This window comes from Grus americana, chromosome 2 (genome assembly GCF_028858705.1).
Source record: "Grus americana isolate bGruAme1 chromosome 2, bGruAme1.mat, whole genome shotgun sequence".
Lineage (NCBI taxonomy): Eukaryota > Metazoa > Chordata > Aves > Gruiformes > Gruidae > Grus > Grus americana.
In genome coordinates, this window is record NC_072853.1 from 67,113,206 (window position 1) to 67,128,079 (window position 14,874).

The 14,874-nt window shown below is 37.4% G+C and overlaps 1 protein-coding gene and 1 long non-coding RNA gene across 6 annotated transcripts in view; one reads left to right on the forward strand and one right to left on the reverse strand.

Moving 5' to 3' along the window:
• LOC129202125 (uncharacterized) overlaps nucleotides 1-14,874 on the forward strand; it is a 24,188-nt gene continuing 9,314 nt past the window's right edge. The window contains exons 1-2 of the long non-coding RNA XR_008575627.1: nucleotides 1-88; nucleotides 2,340-2,393. This is a non-coding gene — a long non-coding RNA (uncharacterized LOC129202125). The remainder of the gene's footprint in view (nucleotides 89-2,339; nucleotides 2,394-14,874) is intronic.
• The window catches only part of LOC129202120 (uncharacterized), a 25,996-nt gene continuing 13,596 nt past the window's right edge, over nucleotides 2,475-14,874 (reverse strand). For 2 of the 5 annotated variants that reach the window (XM_054814234.1, XM_054814236.1), the window contains exons 12-17: nucleotides 13,194-13,239; nucleotides 12,805-12,864; nucleotides 10,575-10,682; nucleotides 7,905-8,001; nucleotides 6,680-6,880; nucleotides 2,481-3,550 (exon numbers count right to left, since the gene is read on the reverse strand). In XM_054814234.1, the coding sequence (XP_054670209.1) occupies nucleotides 3,471-3,550; nucleotides 6,680-6,880; nucleotides 7,905-8,001; nucleotides 10,575-10,682; nucleotides 12,805-12,864; nucleotides 13,194-13,239 (592 nt within the window). In that variant the 3' untranslated portion in view covers nucleotides 2,481-3,470. Of the gene's footprint in view, nucleotides 3,551-4,980; nucleotides 5,028-5,627; nucleotides 6,881-7,904; nucleotides 8,002-10,574; nucleotides 10,683-12,804; nucleotides 12,865-13,193; nucleotides 13,240-14,874 lie in introns of all 5 variants that reach the window. The other 3 variants (XM_054814237.1, XR_008575626.1, XM_054814233.1) reach the window with 3 other exon arrangements.

Sequence of the window (14,874 nt, forward strand, 5' to 3'; positions counted from 1 at the left end):
CGAGCTCAGCCGAGCGGGCTGCGGTGGCGTCGTTCTCTCGGGGCGGGTGGAGGTGGTGATCCCTCGGCCACAGGAGCGGGTTGCGGAGGTGGGTTTTTTTCTTTCCCCTGAAGCGGTGTACTCCCGAGCGCTGTTCTCGTGACGGGTTACCGGAGGTTTTCCCTTTTCAGCGGTGAAAGTTGTTTGCTGGCAAAGCAATCTGTTACGCGACGGTAGGCAAAGGATCTTCATTTTTTGCATGCATAGTAGAGCAGTCTGTTGTTGAACTTCATGAGGTTGTGGGGTTTGGGTTTGGTTTTTTTTTCCCTTATACCAGCATCATAAGATACCGAGAGACAGGTTTTCCCCTTGGGTGCCTGACAAAGTCTCTAACTGGAAGGAGCTGCTTTTGCAGTGAGGCACTCAGTTTTAAAGTCGTGCCAGTTCTCACCCTCCTTCTTCAGAGCATACCAGGGTATCTTACCGTAATGCAGCAGCCAGGAGAACAATTCAGCCAGGTCACTGAAGGAATTACACCACGCTGCTTTGATTTGAACCAGCACAGATGACTGCTAACAGTTCAACAGCATTTTTTAAGATGTCAGCATCCCAGCTCACAAGGCATTACATCATTTTAATTACTGGAATGAGAGATGTCTTGGCTTAGGCCTTTTACTTGTTGTAAGTAATAGGATCACTTTCATGCTTTCTTTGAGTCCAGCTACTTCAGCTCTTGATTTGTATCTCATTTCCTCCAACAAGAATGCACTAATAATAACAAATTCCAAGATTTGTGTTTATAGACTCAGAAAACATTTAGAAGATATCATTTCAGTGAAGGCAATGCAGAGTCAGCATTAACATTTCAGGTTTCACATGCAGTATCAAACCATCAGGCACGCTGTATGATTTTGTACGCTGATACCAAGATCAAATTCACAAGGTAGTGAACTTGCTACTTCAAAAGGGGTCATGAATTCTTATGCCAGAAGGACAGAGCACAATCCTAGAAGTAAAAGAAGAGGAGGATGTTCCCCTACCTGTCTAGAACAGACATCACAATTTACACCACACGTTAAGTCTTCTGTTGCACGTTCAGAACTTTTTGTTTCCTATCAAGTCACCTGTGAAAACGCTTCTCCTTTCCACTTTCTGCCTTCTAAGAGGAATACAAGTTCTGCTTTTTCTTGTTAGAGATCACTTCCCCAAAGCTCTCTGGTCTCTGAGTAAAATGTGTAAAACTAAGGAAAAGCTAAAAGAAAAATTGATTCTCTCTTGCTTTAATTTTTCTTGCTATTGCTGAAGTTTTAATTCTATTAATTCTCCATTTACCCCAGATGTCTGCCTTGCTGTTACTGTGAGAAACAATTAAAATGTATTATATTAAATACACTCAGCAACGTCATTTAAGCATTATTAGGAAAAGAGAATGCCTTTTTTTTTTTACTTTAAAATTCTGGCACAAGTAAAACATTATACTTAAAAACTATTTTGGAACAAATACACATTTTTCCATTAGTATAAGAATACACCAGGTCATCACAAAACACAGGCAGATGCAAGAATAAAATAACCTAATTGTTTTGCAGCCTCTGTTTGCACCAGAAAAAAAATTTTAAGGGGAAGGTACAACTGAATAGACTATGTTAGACACGCTTTCAAAAACATTTCCAGAAGCATACACTTCATGATTTTTGTGCAGTTCAGTTTTCTCAGCTGTCTTTGAGAAGTACAGCAGCACTCTGCAGCATACCATTTAACCATTTTATATCAGTGTGCTATAGATGTCTTCCCATTTTCAGCATGCTCCTCCTGCACCCAAGGAAAACAAAATTGTCAAATCCAAGTAATTTCAACTTAATTTTAACTTCATTTCTACTAGGAGTGATTCCACAGTAAGAGAAAAAAGAAGCTGTCCCAGAGATGGCCATTTGCAACAGCTGAACATTATGATTTTATTATTTTAATTAACAGAATATTCTGCACTTCAAACAAAAAGATGTTGTTTCTGGTTTTATTTTCTGTATTACAGGAACAGAATTCAGAATTTTCTATCAACTAAAAGATGTTTTCGCTGATCAAGTTCACCTTCATGAAGCAGGCATTAACATTGTTCCTGTTATACAGTAAATGACCTGTAAGAGCTCTGGTTCCATCTCTGCTTCTGACAGGAACATATTTAGAGGCATTCTAGAAATGCTTCACAATTTCTTTAAAGCAGTGTTTTGTGGTTTAATTTCTTTAATTGTCATTGAACTGTTTTCATTTCTGTGTCTGTTCACAGAACAAAACTAGCCAATTTTGTTGTTGCTTTCTTTGTTACCTTATTTTTATGGCATCTTGCATTCCATGATACAAAGATGTGAAACCATCAGGATGAGGATTCTCAATTCCATCCAGATCTCCAAAAAAATGTAAGTTAACATTAAAAGGTTCATTTACCATCTGGCCCCTGAATGTCTATATTATACCAGCATTTGGCTGCAAAGCTGGGGAGCTTTAATTAGAACCACTGAATGCTACCCAACATCACAAGCAAGAAGCAAATTTTAATTACAGAATTTAATGTTTTAAAAGCTTTTTTTGTTTTCCAAGCACACGAATTTGTAACCATCCAAAACATTGTTTGTCTTCCTACAAAAGTAGTAATTAATATATAGACCTATACATTCAGTCAAAACCACTACTACTTAAGTTGGGAAAAAAGTTCACGTTTAAAGAGCCTGAATTGAAGAACAGTATAAGCCAGTTTTCATTTCATTCTCATACTGGTGGGATAAGAAAAGACAAAAGATCCTTTTATTACCACATCAGTGCCTCTTAACCACAGTCTGGTTAGATCTCTTGGGACACATCCCTGAATTTGCAAGCACGGCCAACTTCTGTTGACTTTGCTAAAGCTTCCAATTATATAGGCTTCCTAAATTGGCTATAATCCAGACACTTCTCAACTCAGAACTAGACTGACAGCACTGACATTTATTATTTTTAATTTCAATTAAAAAAAAAAATATGTGGAGACCTATTCATAATCCTTACATGGGACTGGATTTTTGATTACAAAAGCTTTTGAGTTAGGCCCAGCAGCCACAGGCAACAACTTCTGCGTATTTGTTGTAGGATGGATTTGTATTGCTGATTATAGTTCATTCTGTTGATAACTCTTTGTAAAAGAACCAACAATAAGAAAAAAATCAGACTGTCAATGTATAGTATTTAATGATATTGATAAAAGTTATCTGTTTTAAAAGTACGTTTTAACATGGGAAGAACGAACACGAGCGTTACAACCTTTCCACAAATACAGAAATTTCAGCTATACTGAGAAATAAATAACAAGAATCTCAAAACCAAGTTATTAATTTAATTAAAATAACTGTACAAAATTTGAACATAGCAAAATCAGCTACACTGAGTTCATATTAAGTAATACAACAGTCTCAAACTTACAGAAAGTAAGCATTGCTGTGTTAACTCTATTAACTACCATGTCACTGTGTGCCACCATTGCTTGGTCTTCTCAGAGTTCCACTTTCAGTCAGAATCCTTATAACATTCAATATATCAATTCCTTAAAGGCAAACAAACAAAATCAGAAAATAAGTAGTTTGATGATAAAATAAATTTAAAAGCACAAGTTATGCTGAAACATTTAGATGCTGATATGAGTTTGGATTTCTTATTAAATGAAAAATACCGTAACTGTTAAAAATCAGAATGTGCCTAGAAACTTTAACTGCACATTGCTACGGACACCTGTACTGGTTCGGTTAAAGGGCCTGCCTCGTCCCTCTACTCTGTCTGTCTCTGACTTGCAAAGATCTGCAGCTGATAATCAGGAAAGCATGACCAAAGTGCTTGATTTTATCACTGTAACAGTAAGTCAAAATGTCCTCTCCTGAACACAAGCAAGAAGGACACGTTGCTTTGATTAAACCAATGCCCATGACTTGAGGAGGAGGAGGAGAAGAAAAACAGCGACTGCTTAAGTGGTAATAATAAACATTCAGCACCCATAACCAAATGCTAAGGGAAGAGTAAGAGCAGGGCAAGTGTGCTTGATGCTTGGTGGGGTGTGGGAATACTATGTTCTCCCAATCTCAGATCATCTTCAGCTCAGGAAACTTTCAAACTCTGATAGAGCAAACTTTTCAGTAGCCCTCTTCCAAACACTTACCCAGTCTGGCCCAGACAGCAAATACAAGGACATGGGTAATATTTTTGTATCCTTTTGCTAGAAGTTCTATAGATCATCCACCTACTACTGCATGAAGAACCATCTCGTTTTGTCCATTTTGAATTTGGAGTCCCACACTACTCCAAGTTTATGGATCAAAAGAGATAGGAAATAATAGAATCCTGTCTGTCATCTCCATCCACTTATGATTTTATAAATCTCTGTTATAATATCTCAGGCATCTCTTTTCCAGGCCAAAAAGAGTCCCAGTTTTCTATTGCTTCTTATATTATACATATTCCCATGTTTTGTTGCCTTCTCTAAACCTTTTACAGCAATAAAGTCCTTTACCTGAAATAAGGGAAACAGAAATACATACCCCATGTCAAATACAGGCAAAGCATGAGTTAATGCAATAGCAAAATGGTGACTCCCATCTTACTTCCCATTCTTTCCTTAATTCCTTATATTCAACATACTCTTCTAGCTGATAAGTTGGTATTTCCACTGATGTGATGTGGAGCTTTGAAATTTGTCAGTCAACCAACACCTTTAACTGTTTTGAATTTGACAAAATTTTGTCATCCAGATACTCATCCCTTTTCCCAGGTCATTTGTGAAGATACTAAACAGCACAGGCCCACAGTTCTCTACTGAAACCTCTTTTCATTGTAAAAAGTAACTGCCCATTTGCTATCTGTTTATTACTTAATGCAAGGATTCCCCTCTTTTCCCACAGACAGTTCATTCCCTTAAAAGCCTCTGATTAGGGTACCTATCAAAAGCTTCTTGGAATTCCAAACAGACTCTATGAACTGGATTACCTTTATGTGACTCCTTTGCTGACCCCTTTCAGACAACTCCAAAGACTCTGTAAGGAAGGATTTCTTATCGCAAAAGCCACACTCCCCCAACCACTCTAAGCAGATCACATTTTCCCAGATGTCCACTAATTCCTACCTTGTTTTTCTAAACAGTTTCTATTCACCTGTACAATAGAAGCTGGCAGTTTCAAAGATCACCTGGCATCCTGTACTGTTTTGGCTGGGATCGAGTTAACTTTCTTCACAGCCTGTATGGTGCTGTGTTTTGGATTTCTGGCTGAAACACTGCTGATAACACACCAGTGTTTTGGCTGTTGCAGAAGGGTGCTTGCACAGCGTCAAGGCTTTCTCTCCCACACTGCACCTTCACGGTGATTAGGCAGGGAATGGGAACTGGTAGGGGACACAGCTTGGACAAGTGACCCAAACTGGCCAAAGGGATATTCTATACATCATGCTCAGCAATAAAAACTGGGGAAGCAAGGGGGTGGGGTTGGCTTCCAAGGTGGCTGTTGCTCACAGACTGGCTGGGCAGCAGTCTGCTTGCAGGAAGTGCTGAGTAGTTGTCTTTGTATCTCGTTTTCCCCCCCCACCCCCCTTCCTTCACTTATTAAACTCTCTTTACCATGACCCACAAGTTTTCTCACTTTTGTTCTTCCTATTCTCTTCCCTGTCCAGCTGCAGGGGGGTGGGGGCAGCAAGCAAGCAGCTGTGTTCAACACACAACAAAACCCTAAAAAAAGAGAAATGTACATAGAAGAGAACCACATTTGCCACCCACAAATTTTCAGGTTCCAAAGGAAGTTTTATGGGAGAAATCACTACTATCAGTAACTTAACCATTTTGTTCTGGAGGTCCCTAGGACCAGGTGATATTCATGGAAGAGTTACAACAGTTTGCTGCTTCCATGGTTTTATGTTGTCAATTTGCTCCAGAACTTCCATTCCAAACAGATACTGTGCTGGGTTGTGGGCACGCAGGCGCATTCCCAAGGAGGGGTTACGGCACGGATTGCAAACTCTCTGGTTCCTTCCACAGTGAGCACTCAGGCAGAGTATCTTAAACTTCTCTACAATATATTTATCTTCAGTGTTCTTTTTTTTACTCTTATGATCCTAAACACACTCTGAGAAGCTTAAAAATGTACACAGCAGGCTTCTGAAGAAAGGGCAGCAGTTGACTGGAGATGTGGGAAGGTTTAGTAGCTGAAACTTATTAGGAACTTGTAAGCAAAAGAAAGACTACTTGTCTCTATTATTTATGTTACTGTGCAAGTACAGTTCCTTCAGGAATCAATAAGTAAAAATTTATGTGCTGCTGGCATTCCCAAAATCAGTGTTTCACCAGTTACATCACAGACAAAATATTCTCCTTTTTTCTAATAACAGTATGCTTGATTTAGTTTAGTATCTCTCACCATGTAAATGTTACTATGCACAAATGAGAAAAGAATTTAAAAAGAAATTTAGCAGTTACTAACACCTTCACAGGAAGGCAGCCATTTTGAATTACCATTCCTAAACTGAATCCTGCAAAAGTTAAAGGGGGGGAAAAAAGTCTCTTCAGCTCTCCTTAGTACCTCAAAGTTCTTTGACCCATACAGTCCTTAGTATTTCACAAGCTAACAAAATTATGTTATGTATATTTTTATATAGGTGTGTTTGTGTCTGTGTGTGTGTGCATGAATACGTGAATTACCTCTGAAAGCTGGATTTGCTGCTGCTATTTTGTGTAGAGTAGCATTAACTTCCTCAACATTCATATTTCTTACACTGTTCAAAAATTCAGTAATGATGTTGTTCTCATATGCTGTTTCCAAGGAGCCAGTTGAAAAGTTTTGGGGTTCATCTTCTTCATTTACTGATAAGGATCGCTTAGCTGATCGGCTGCTTGAATAGTCTTAAAGAAGAGAAATATTGTTTTTCAATAAGAGAAGATTCTAAAGAGTCTTCATTACTTATTTCTCTAAATAGGGCTTTTCAAAACAAGCATTTTCAAGTCTGGCACAGCAGCATTGCTGGTAAGGTTCACATCTGACTTTGCTACATTTTCATATAACCAAGAGTTGAAATGTACGAAATGCTTTCCATTTACAGAAAATCCTGGAGAAACAAGGGTGGGGAAGTGGGTGAAAGCTATTTCCATTACACTTACAAAAAGGAACTAAGATTTCCAAGTCTCATATATTGTAGGTCATTGCAATTTTTGTTATTAGTATTGTATTAATTGAGTTTTTCAAAAGCTAGCAAAAAAGAAAATTGCCACTGCACAGAAAAAGAAAAAAAAATCATACAAAATAGCTTCACTAGTATTCTGGGCATTTTTCCTCTCCAAGCATAGGATTGTACTTCCCATGCTTGAGAAAAATAACCATTTGTTTATACCAAGAAGGAAATGACCGCAAAGAAATCCAAGATTCTTTGAAAAAAATTAATCAGAAGTGCTGAGGTCAAGTAGCTGCAATATTTAGGTATTAAACATAATTTTCCATCCTATACAACATAATTTTGTTTCCACTAGCATTCTGATTGCACTAGATCTGCACTAAGCCTCTTCTCCACCAAGAAGGGAAAGATGGGGGGGGTGGGGGGGGGAAAATCGGGAAGAAGAGAACCCAGAGGGTAATTTTGAAAGCCTTTTTAGAAACAGTTGCCTCTGGACAGAGGAAAGTCAGAGTCATAACTAATTCAATTTTTCCCCAAATCCTACAGTTAAGTAGGATGAATGTTTCTGAATAGTCTGCCCTTTCTAACATTTGTAGAGGATGGGAAAAAAACCCCAAAACTATTTACACTACTTGACCTTGGCTGTGTTCTGTTCTTAAGCTCTGTTTTTAGAGAAGCAGGGAAAAAAGCTTACTGAAATATATGCAAGGTTATGTGTTGAGATTAAAGCACATTCCAGATTGCAATGTTAACATTACCAGTATCAGAGTCACTAATATCTGCTGAAGTCAGGTCAGACTGTTCTGTGGAATGTTCCAATGCCTCTTCCCCATTATATTCAGTATCTAAGATGTCCTACGAGTTTGAAAAAAAGTTGTTTTCAGAATTTCATCAAGACAATCTCCTAAAATGACAAACTACAACATTTAAAAAACAAACCAAAGACCAGTATTTCTACTACCAAATCTGAAAAATCACATATTTCTTTGAAAATCACATAGCTGATAATGAACTTCCATGCACACACTGCTCACAGTATCCCTCTACATCTGAAAAAGCACTATATTAGGCCAAGAAGTGATACTTATGGAGCCTAATTCTCAACCTCTCCGGTCTAAAAAGGAAGCATTTTACACTCAGAATAAAAGATTTAGTTAAAAAATTACCAGTTGAAAGATCACAGTTTAGAATACCAAAGTAAATAAATAAATAAATAAATTCTACAGCTAGTAGGTTAGAAGTTACTGCAGTTAGAACTTGATTGTTTTGTAACATGTTAGATTTTGCCCTCTTTCCATATGAATAAAACAACAAAATCCTATATGGAAAAAAACAACAGGAATAAGGTGAAAGTAAGCTTAATGAGGAAGTAAAAAACAGTAATTAATTAATGAGAACTATAAGCATGGAATTTATCGTGGAGAAGTACTGCCCCTGCAGCAGAAAGAAGGCAATAGAGGGAAGATGGAATATGGGGAACAAAGATAAAGTTTATAATAAAGTCCTGAATTAAGAAAAGCTTTTGAAAACAAAAAGAAAGCAAAAAACCCACAAAACTTTTTTTTTTCCCTGGAAGTGTCACCTCTGTGATTCTCTCCAGCTTTTTGGCTGGTACTGAACTCACATTTGGCATTATCCACTTAAGCTCACTCTAAAAAAATAAAATAGTTAAGCAGCTGTAGCAGCAGGATTAGCTGTTGTGGTGAATGAGAAATCTGTTCAATACTGACAATTCTCTAAGAAATGTTGGGAGGGATAAGGAATAATGTTTCCTACAGTGAATACATTGAATGGATCACCAACAAGAGGAAAGTGCCTACCATCCCTGTTGACAATGGAGGAATGAACAAAAAAAATCATTCCAAGCGTGGAAATTGTGGAGATTGTGGTATAACGGAACATAAACTGGAGGTATAAGGAACACAAGTGGCGACCACGGCAGCCCCGAAGTACTCCTCAGAACACTTCCATACTACGCCTGTGTAAAGACAAGTCAGTCAAAAGTAATCCAGTTTTTCCCCTCTCTGCTATTTCTAATACTGTGGGAAGAAAGAGATCTCAGTAAATTTGCAGATGACACCAAAGTGAGTGGGAGTGTCGATCTGCTTGAGGATAGGAAGGCTCTGCAGAGGGATCTGGACAGGCTGGATCAATTGGCCGAGGCCAACTGTATGAGGTTTAACAAGGCCAAGTGCCAGGTCCTGCACTTGGGTCACAACAACCCCAAGCAATACTACAGGCTTGGGGAAGAGTGGCTGGAAAGCCGCCTGGCAGAAAGGGGCCTGAGAGTGTTGGTTGACAGCTGGCTGAACATGAGCCAGCAGAGTGCGCAGGTGGCCAACAGCATCCTGGCTTGTATCAGGAATAGTGTGGCTACCAGGAGTAGGGATGTGATCGTGCCCCCCTGTATTCAGCACTGGTGAGGCCACACCTTGAATACTGTGTTCAGTTTTGGGCCTCTCAGTACAAGAAGGACATTGAGGTGCTGGAGTGTGTCCAGAGATGGGCAGCGAAGCTGGTGAAGGGTCTGGAGCACAAGTCTGATGAGGAGCGGCTGAGGGAACTGGGGTTGTTTAGCCTGGAGAAGAGGAGGCTGAGGAGAGACCTTATTGCTCTCTACAGCTACCTCAAAGGAGGTTGTAATGAGGTGGGTGTTGGTCTCTTCTCCCAAGTAACTAGCAAAAGGACAAGAGGAAATGGTATCAAGTTGTGTCAGGGGAGATTTAGATTGGATATTAGGAAAAATTTCTTCACCAAAAGAGTGGTCAGGCATTGGAACAGGCTGCCCAGAGAGGTGGTGGAGTCGCCATCCCTGGAGGTGTTCAAAAAACGTGCAGACATGGCACTTCGGGATATGGTTTAGTAGACATGTTGGGTCAACAGTTGGACTTGATGATCTTAGAGGTCTTTTCCAACCTTAAAGATTCTATGATTCTAAGGGAACAATTCAAAGAGGAGGACCAAAAAAAAGAGTTGTATAAGAACAAAAAAGTAATGGTAATAATGTTTGATTACATGGTGAATGAAGTGAAGGCTGGGAAAGAATATGGGATACAGAACAAGAGTGTGAGGGAGGTCAGCGGAGATGAGAAAAGCTGAAGTTAGAATTGAAAAGGGGTAAAAAGAGCAGAAAAATTTAGATGTAAGGAAAAGCATGGGGAATAAGAGACAACATGATTTTTAGCTTCTATTAAAAAAACCAACCAAACAAGGACCTTTGAAGAGAAAGTATTAAGACTCCTCAACAGAAAAGCTGTAAGTTTATCCTATCATCTCTGTAAAAATTCAAGTATTTAATGGCCAAAACTTACAATACCTTCTCCACAGCAATTTTTTAAAGTGCAATTAAACTATCTGTAGTAGTAAAAATGCATAATTACAGGAATCTACAGATTTGTAGAACAAAACCAAAACAAAGTGAAAATTACTTTTTTTGATGCAGCCTGCTGACGATATTCCACTAGTGCATCTGTAAGAGTCTGTGTAACTTTTAGGATAAATGAAGCATCATCTTCATTCAGTATCTCAAAACTTTGCTAGGAAAAAAACAAACAAACAAACAAACAGCACACAATAAAAAAAAAATCTTCCTTCTGAAAGATTAAAGTATCATCATGTATAAAAAAACCTGCAGGAAGCTAATATTTTTTGTCTCTATCCTTCTGTCAGACATCGCTGAAGTTAAAAAGCAAATAAATCTTCTAATTTTAATCCCATAAATTGGGGGGTGGGTGGGGTGGAAGAGGGGCGGGAAATGGAAGGGGATCCTAACAGAAGGAAGCTGCAGCTACCCAATACAATTCTTTAAAAAGGAACAACCCAATAATGTACCTGGAAACACATACAGGAAAATGCTTTTCCTTAAGTATTTTGATCTCTTCCCAAGATATCCGCATACAAATGAAAATGTACAACTCCCCTGAGGCAACATAATCATAACCCATTTTTCTAGAAAGTAGAAAAAATCCAGAACACTACTGAATGTAAAAATATATGCCACCTAGCCTTATACTAACCCTCCTCTTCCCCAAAAGCCTAAGGAAAAAGCAGTCTTTGAAACTCTGAAACTCTAGTAGGGTAGCAAGTTCTAGCGCTAACAGGCCTCACAGACAGAGCTACGGGCATCATCCTCTTGTCTATAGTAATAAAGTTCTGCTGAAAACACTGCCACTGGGCACAACGTAACAGATCTGCAGGTCTGTCCTAACAATTTAAAGTCCTCTGGATTACAAACGAATACCATTAAACACTCCAGACAATGGAAAAAATGTAATAAACTAGCATAAAGTTCATAAGTGACAGCATAATAGGGATCATATTATATTTTTAACACTAACAGTATTTATCTCTCCTGGTTTGCACAAGTTATATTTAAAGTTCTTGTCAAAAATGGTGTGGAAAAAGAAGATTAAACTTGGGCAAGGAAATCTCTGCTATCAGGTAATAAAAGACAGACAATTATTTTAATGACAAAGCTGAGCATACTGGTTTTCACAGTTAAAAAAATTATCCAGTATGGATAATTATTGAACAACTGGAATTATTCTATGATATGAACACCAAGTCAAAGAGATACTTGTAAAATTACTTTCCACTACATAAGAAGTCTTTTGAACCCAACAACAGAAACATATAACACAGGTATAAAAAAAAATACCGTAGATGCTAACATTAAACAATTTTCAAACTTTCCAAAACAGAACATTGTTCCAATCACATTCCCAACAGCCCTCTTTTGTTCTTGGAGCACAATCATACTAAGAAAGAGGACACCTCAAAACAAATTCGTTTTATTAGCAATCTTTAGACCTAATAATTCTGTATTAAAAGGGGGAAAAAGATTTTATAGTAGTCAACAGCGCTTAAACTACTATGCAGTAGCTGACTCACAGGAACTATCAGTAAAGATTTGCGTACAGTTTGTCACTGATGCTTTTAATAAAATTAATAACTCATTTCTGTATGCAAGACCACAGATGTTGTTAATACATCTAACAACTGCTAGTTTTCCACTCTTATTGATTGTATTTCTGCTGTGAATGTGTACATAATACATATTTTCAACAACTGCCCAGAACTCAGGTGTTCTGCCACTTACTTTACAAAGGGCATACGTAGGGGTTTTTAGTTTATATTTCTTTGGTATTTTTTTAAGTATCTGACTTGTATTTTATTTCTCAAAAATCGCTTCTTTCCTTTCTGCATATCTCAGATATTTTTCTTCTGCCTCCTTCCATTATTGAATTACATGTTTGCAAATTCCTCATTTGAAAATGATAGCCCAATTGTAAAAGAAAGGAAAAAAAAAAAAACCCAAAGGTAATTTTCCTTAACCATGTATTTCAGCAATGGAGTTAAGCTATAGTTGAGAAAAACGCATTCATTTTCAAAACAAGTCATTCCTCTTCCTTTGCAGTCACAAACCAGTGCTTTGGCAAAAACTGTCTAAAAACTTTAGAATGAATAGGTATATTATAAATTCAGTCATATTAATTTTATTCTGAATCATACCTTCTGACAATATATGTTGTTGGATTAGCAGCCTCCATTTTGGCTTTCATGTTACTTGCTACATTTTACACTTACTAATTCTGTGATTTATTTATTTTATATTTTTTTCCCAAAAAATTGCATTGCAAGGTAAGAGTTAAGACTCACCAAATAACCCAACAGTTCTTCTTGACTAGTGAATTCTTCAGGATTTGCTGTAAATTCTTGCTGTTTGATATATTAAAAAAAAAAAAAATCCAGATATCTATTATGTGAAGTAATTATAACTTAAATTAAACAGTATTTTTTATTATGGTTATTCTAGATTCTTGGTCTCATTAAATTGTGTGTGCTTGTATGAAATATGTACATGTTTTCATGACAAAGTAGGAAAAAACCTTGTTCTTAATAGTTTTGCTTAGTGGCTTGTAGATAACTTATTGTCAATAATATTATTAATTTGAAGAAACAAAAGCAAACACCATTGCCAATCATATATTAATTATTTACCCAACTATTTGTAAACTAGAGCAACCCATTAACAGAAAAATATTCACCTCAGCTTCCTTGTTTTCTTCCTGCGATTGTTTATTGGTCTCATACCTTAAGATGGAAAAAATAAATAAAACAGTATACAGTTGGTTGATCTATCAAAAATATGTAGCCAGTCAATAACTGATAATTGGTTTAAATTCCTGACACACTACTACTACAGTAGTTCCTGACACACTCTGAAAGGTCACATATTATTTCCTTGCAGAAAACACAGTGGTCCCAGATATCATCATAAAAATTATTTATGAGGACTTTTTTAGTGTGATTAGGTAGCACATAAGTTCTAAACCCCAGAATTAAGAAAAAAGTTTGACATTGGTAGTAAAAGCTGTAAGCTTTCTGCACTGCAGAAAGACAAGGCCCCTAATTACGGTAGGATTTTTATCAGCACTTCACAAACTTGCCTTTACAAAAATTCAGCTATAAAAAAAGGTATTTTACAGTGTAGCCACAGAGATACTGGGCATACAAAGATTCATATGGCTAAAAGTTACTAACCCATATGTGCACATATCTGCAACTACTATAGATGCATTCTGTCCCTTTACAAGCCCAGGAACCAGGGCTGAGAGTGGCTGGGTTTTCTAAATTAACCGAGACCATATGACTGCCAAGCCTAAGCCGTCGTCTTTCTTGAAATCTTTCTTAGGAATCAAAAGTGTAGTAAAAGAAGATGATACATTTAATGAACTCAAAATAAAATAATTTCCATCTTTGGATGACTGTCTGCGCAAAACTTCACTACAAAGAAATTAAGAGTAATAGAAATTCGGAGACTGATATTGTAGAATTTTTAAGTGGAAACATCATTTGACTGCTTGCTGTCAATGAGAATCTGATCTTACTCCTTTTAAGAAACTGTATCTTGAGTTCACATCTCTCAGAAATCTAACAAAAATAAACAGTAAAGGAACAAGCTGAAGTCCTAATTTAGTAACTAACTTCCAAATCAGTCTCTCAATGAAATACCTGGCTGCTTATAGTTACCAAGGATCTATCTGAAGCACTGGATTAAAAGAACAACATTAAGTGATTTTCCAAAGGATGCTGTTCTTAAAGTACAGGACTGCATAGTGAGGATCAGTGTCACGTAGAAACAGACAGCATCATTTCCAGATGTGGATGTCTGAGCTTTTATTAGTTCCCTATTTTTGACGTTTTCACAAACTAGTTCACACTCCAGATTAAGAACTGTTACAGTTATTTGAAAGCCAGACAAATGAACACAAAGATTCATAAGCCTGGTTGAACCCAGTTTCAATTAATCCTTTTCCTTAATGGTTGCCCCATAGAGAGGCAAAAGTCCCACAAAAAGATGTTTCAGGAGCAAGAAAATTTCTCCTTTTACTGCATAACAGTAAACAAGTAAAAGGTGTTAGCCCTCCTGAGCTGGGAGACCTACTACTGGTTTCAAGTTATGAAACATTCCAAGAGAATGTCATTAGAGCAAAACTAAAGAACTAATTGTTGGAACAAAAGTCTTATGTTTGGGTCCTTATCGAATGCTTTCCTGTGGTTCCTAATGTTGCTCAAAGATGACTGATGTTGGAGATATCCCCCTCACACAAAGGCTGATAGTTCAAACTAAACTCACAATACTGTTATTAATAAAGATGTTTACAAACAGCGAGCACAGTTTCACCATTTGCGAACCACACACAATACTTCTTTACAAAAGATTTC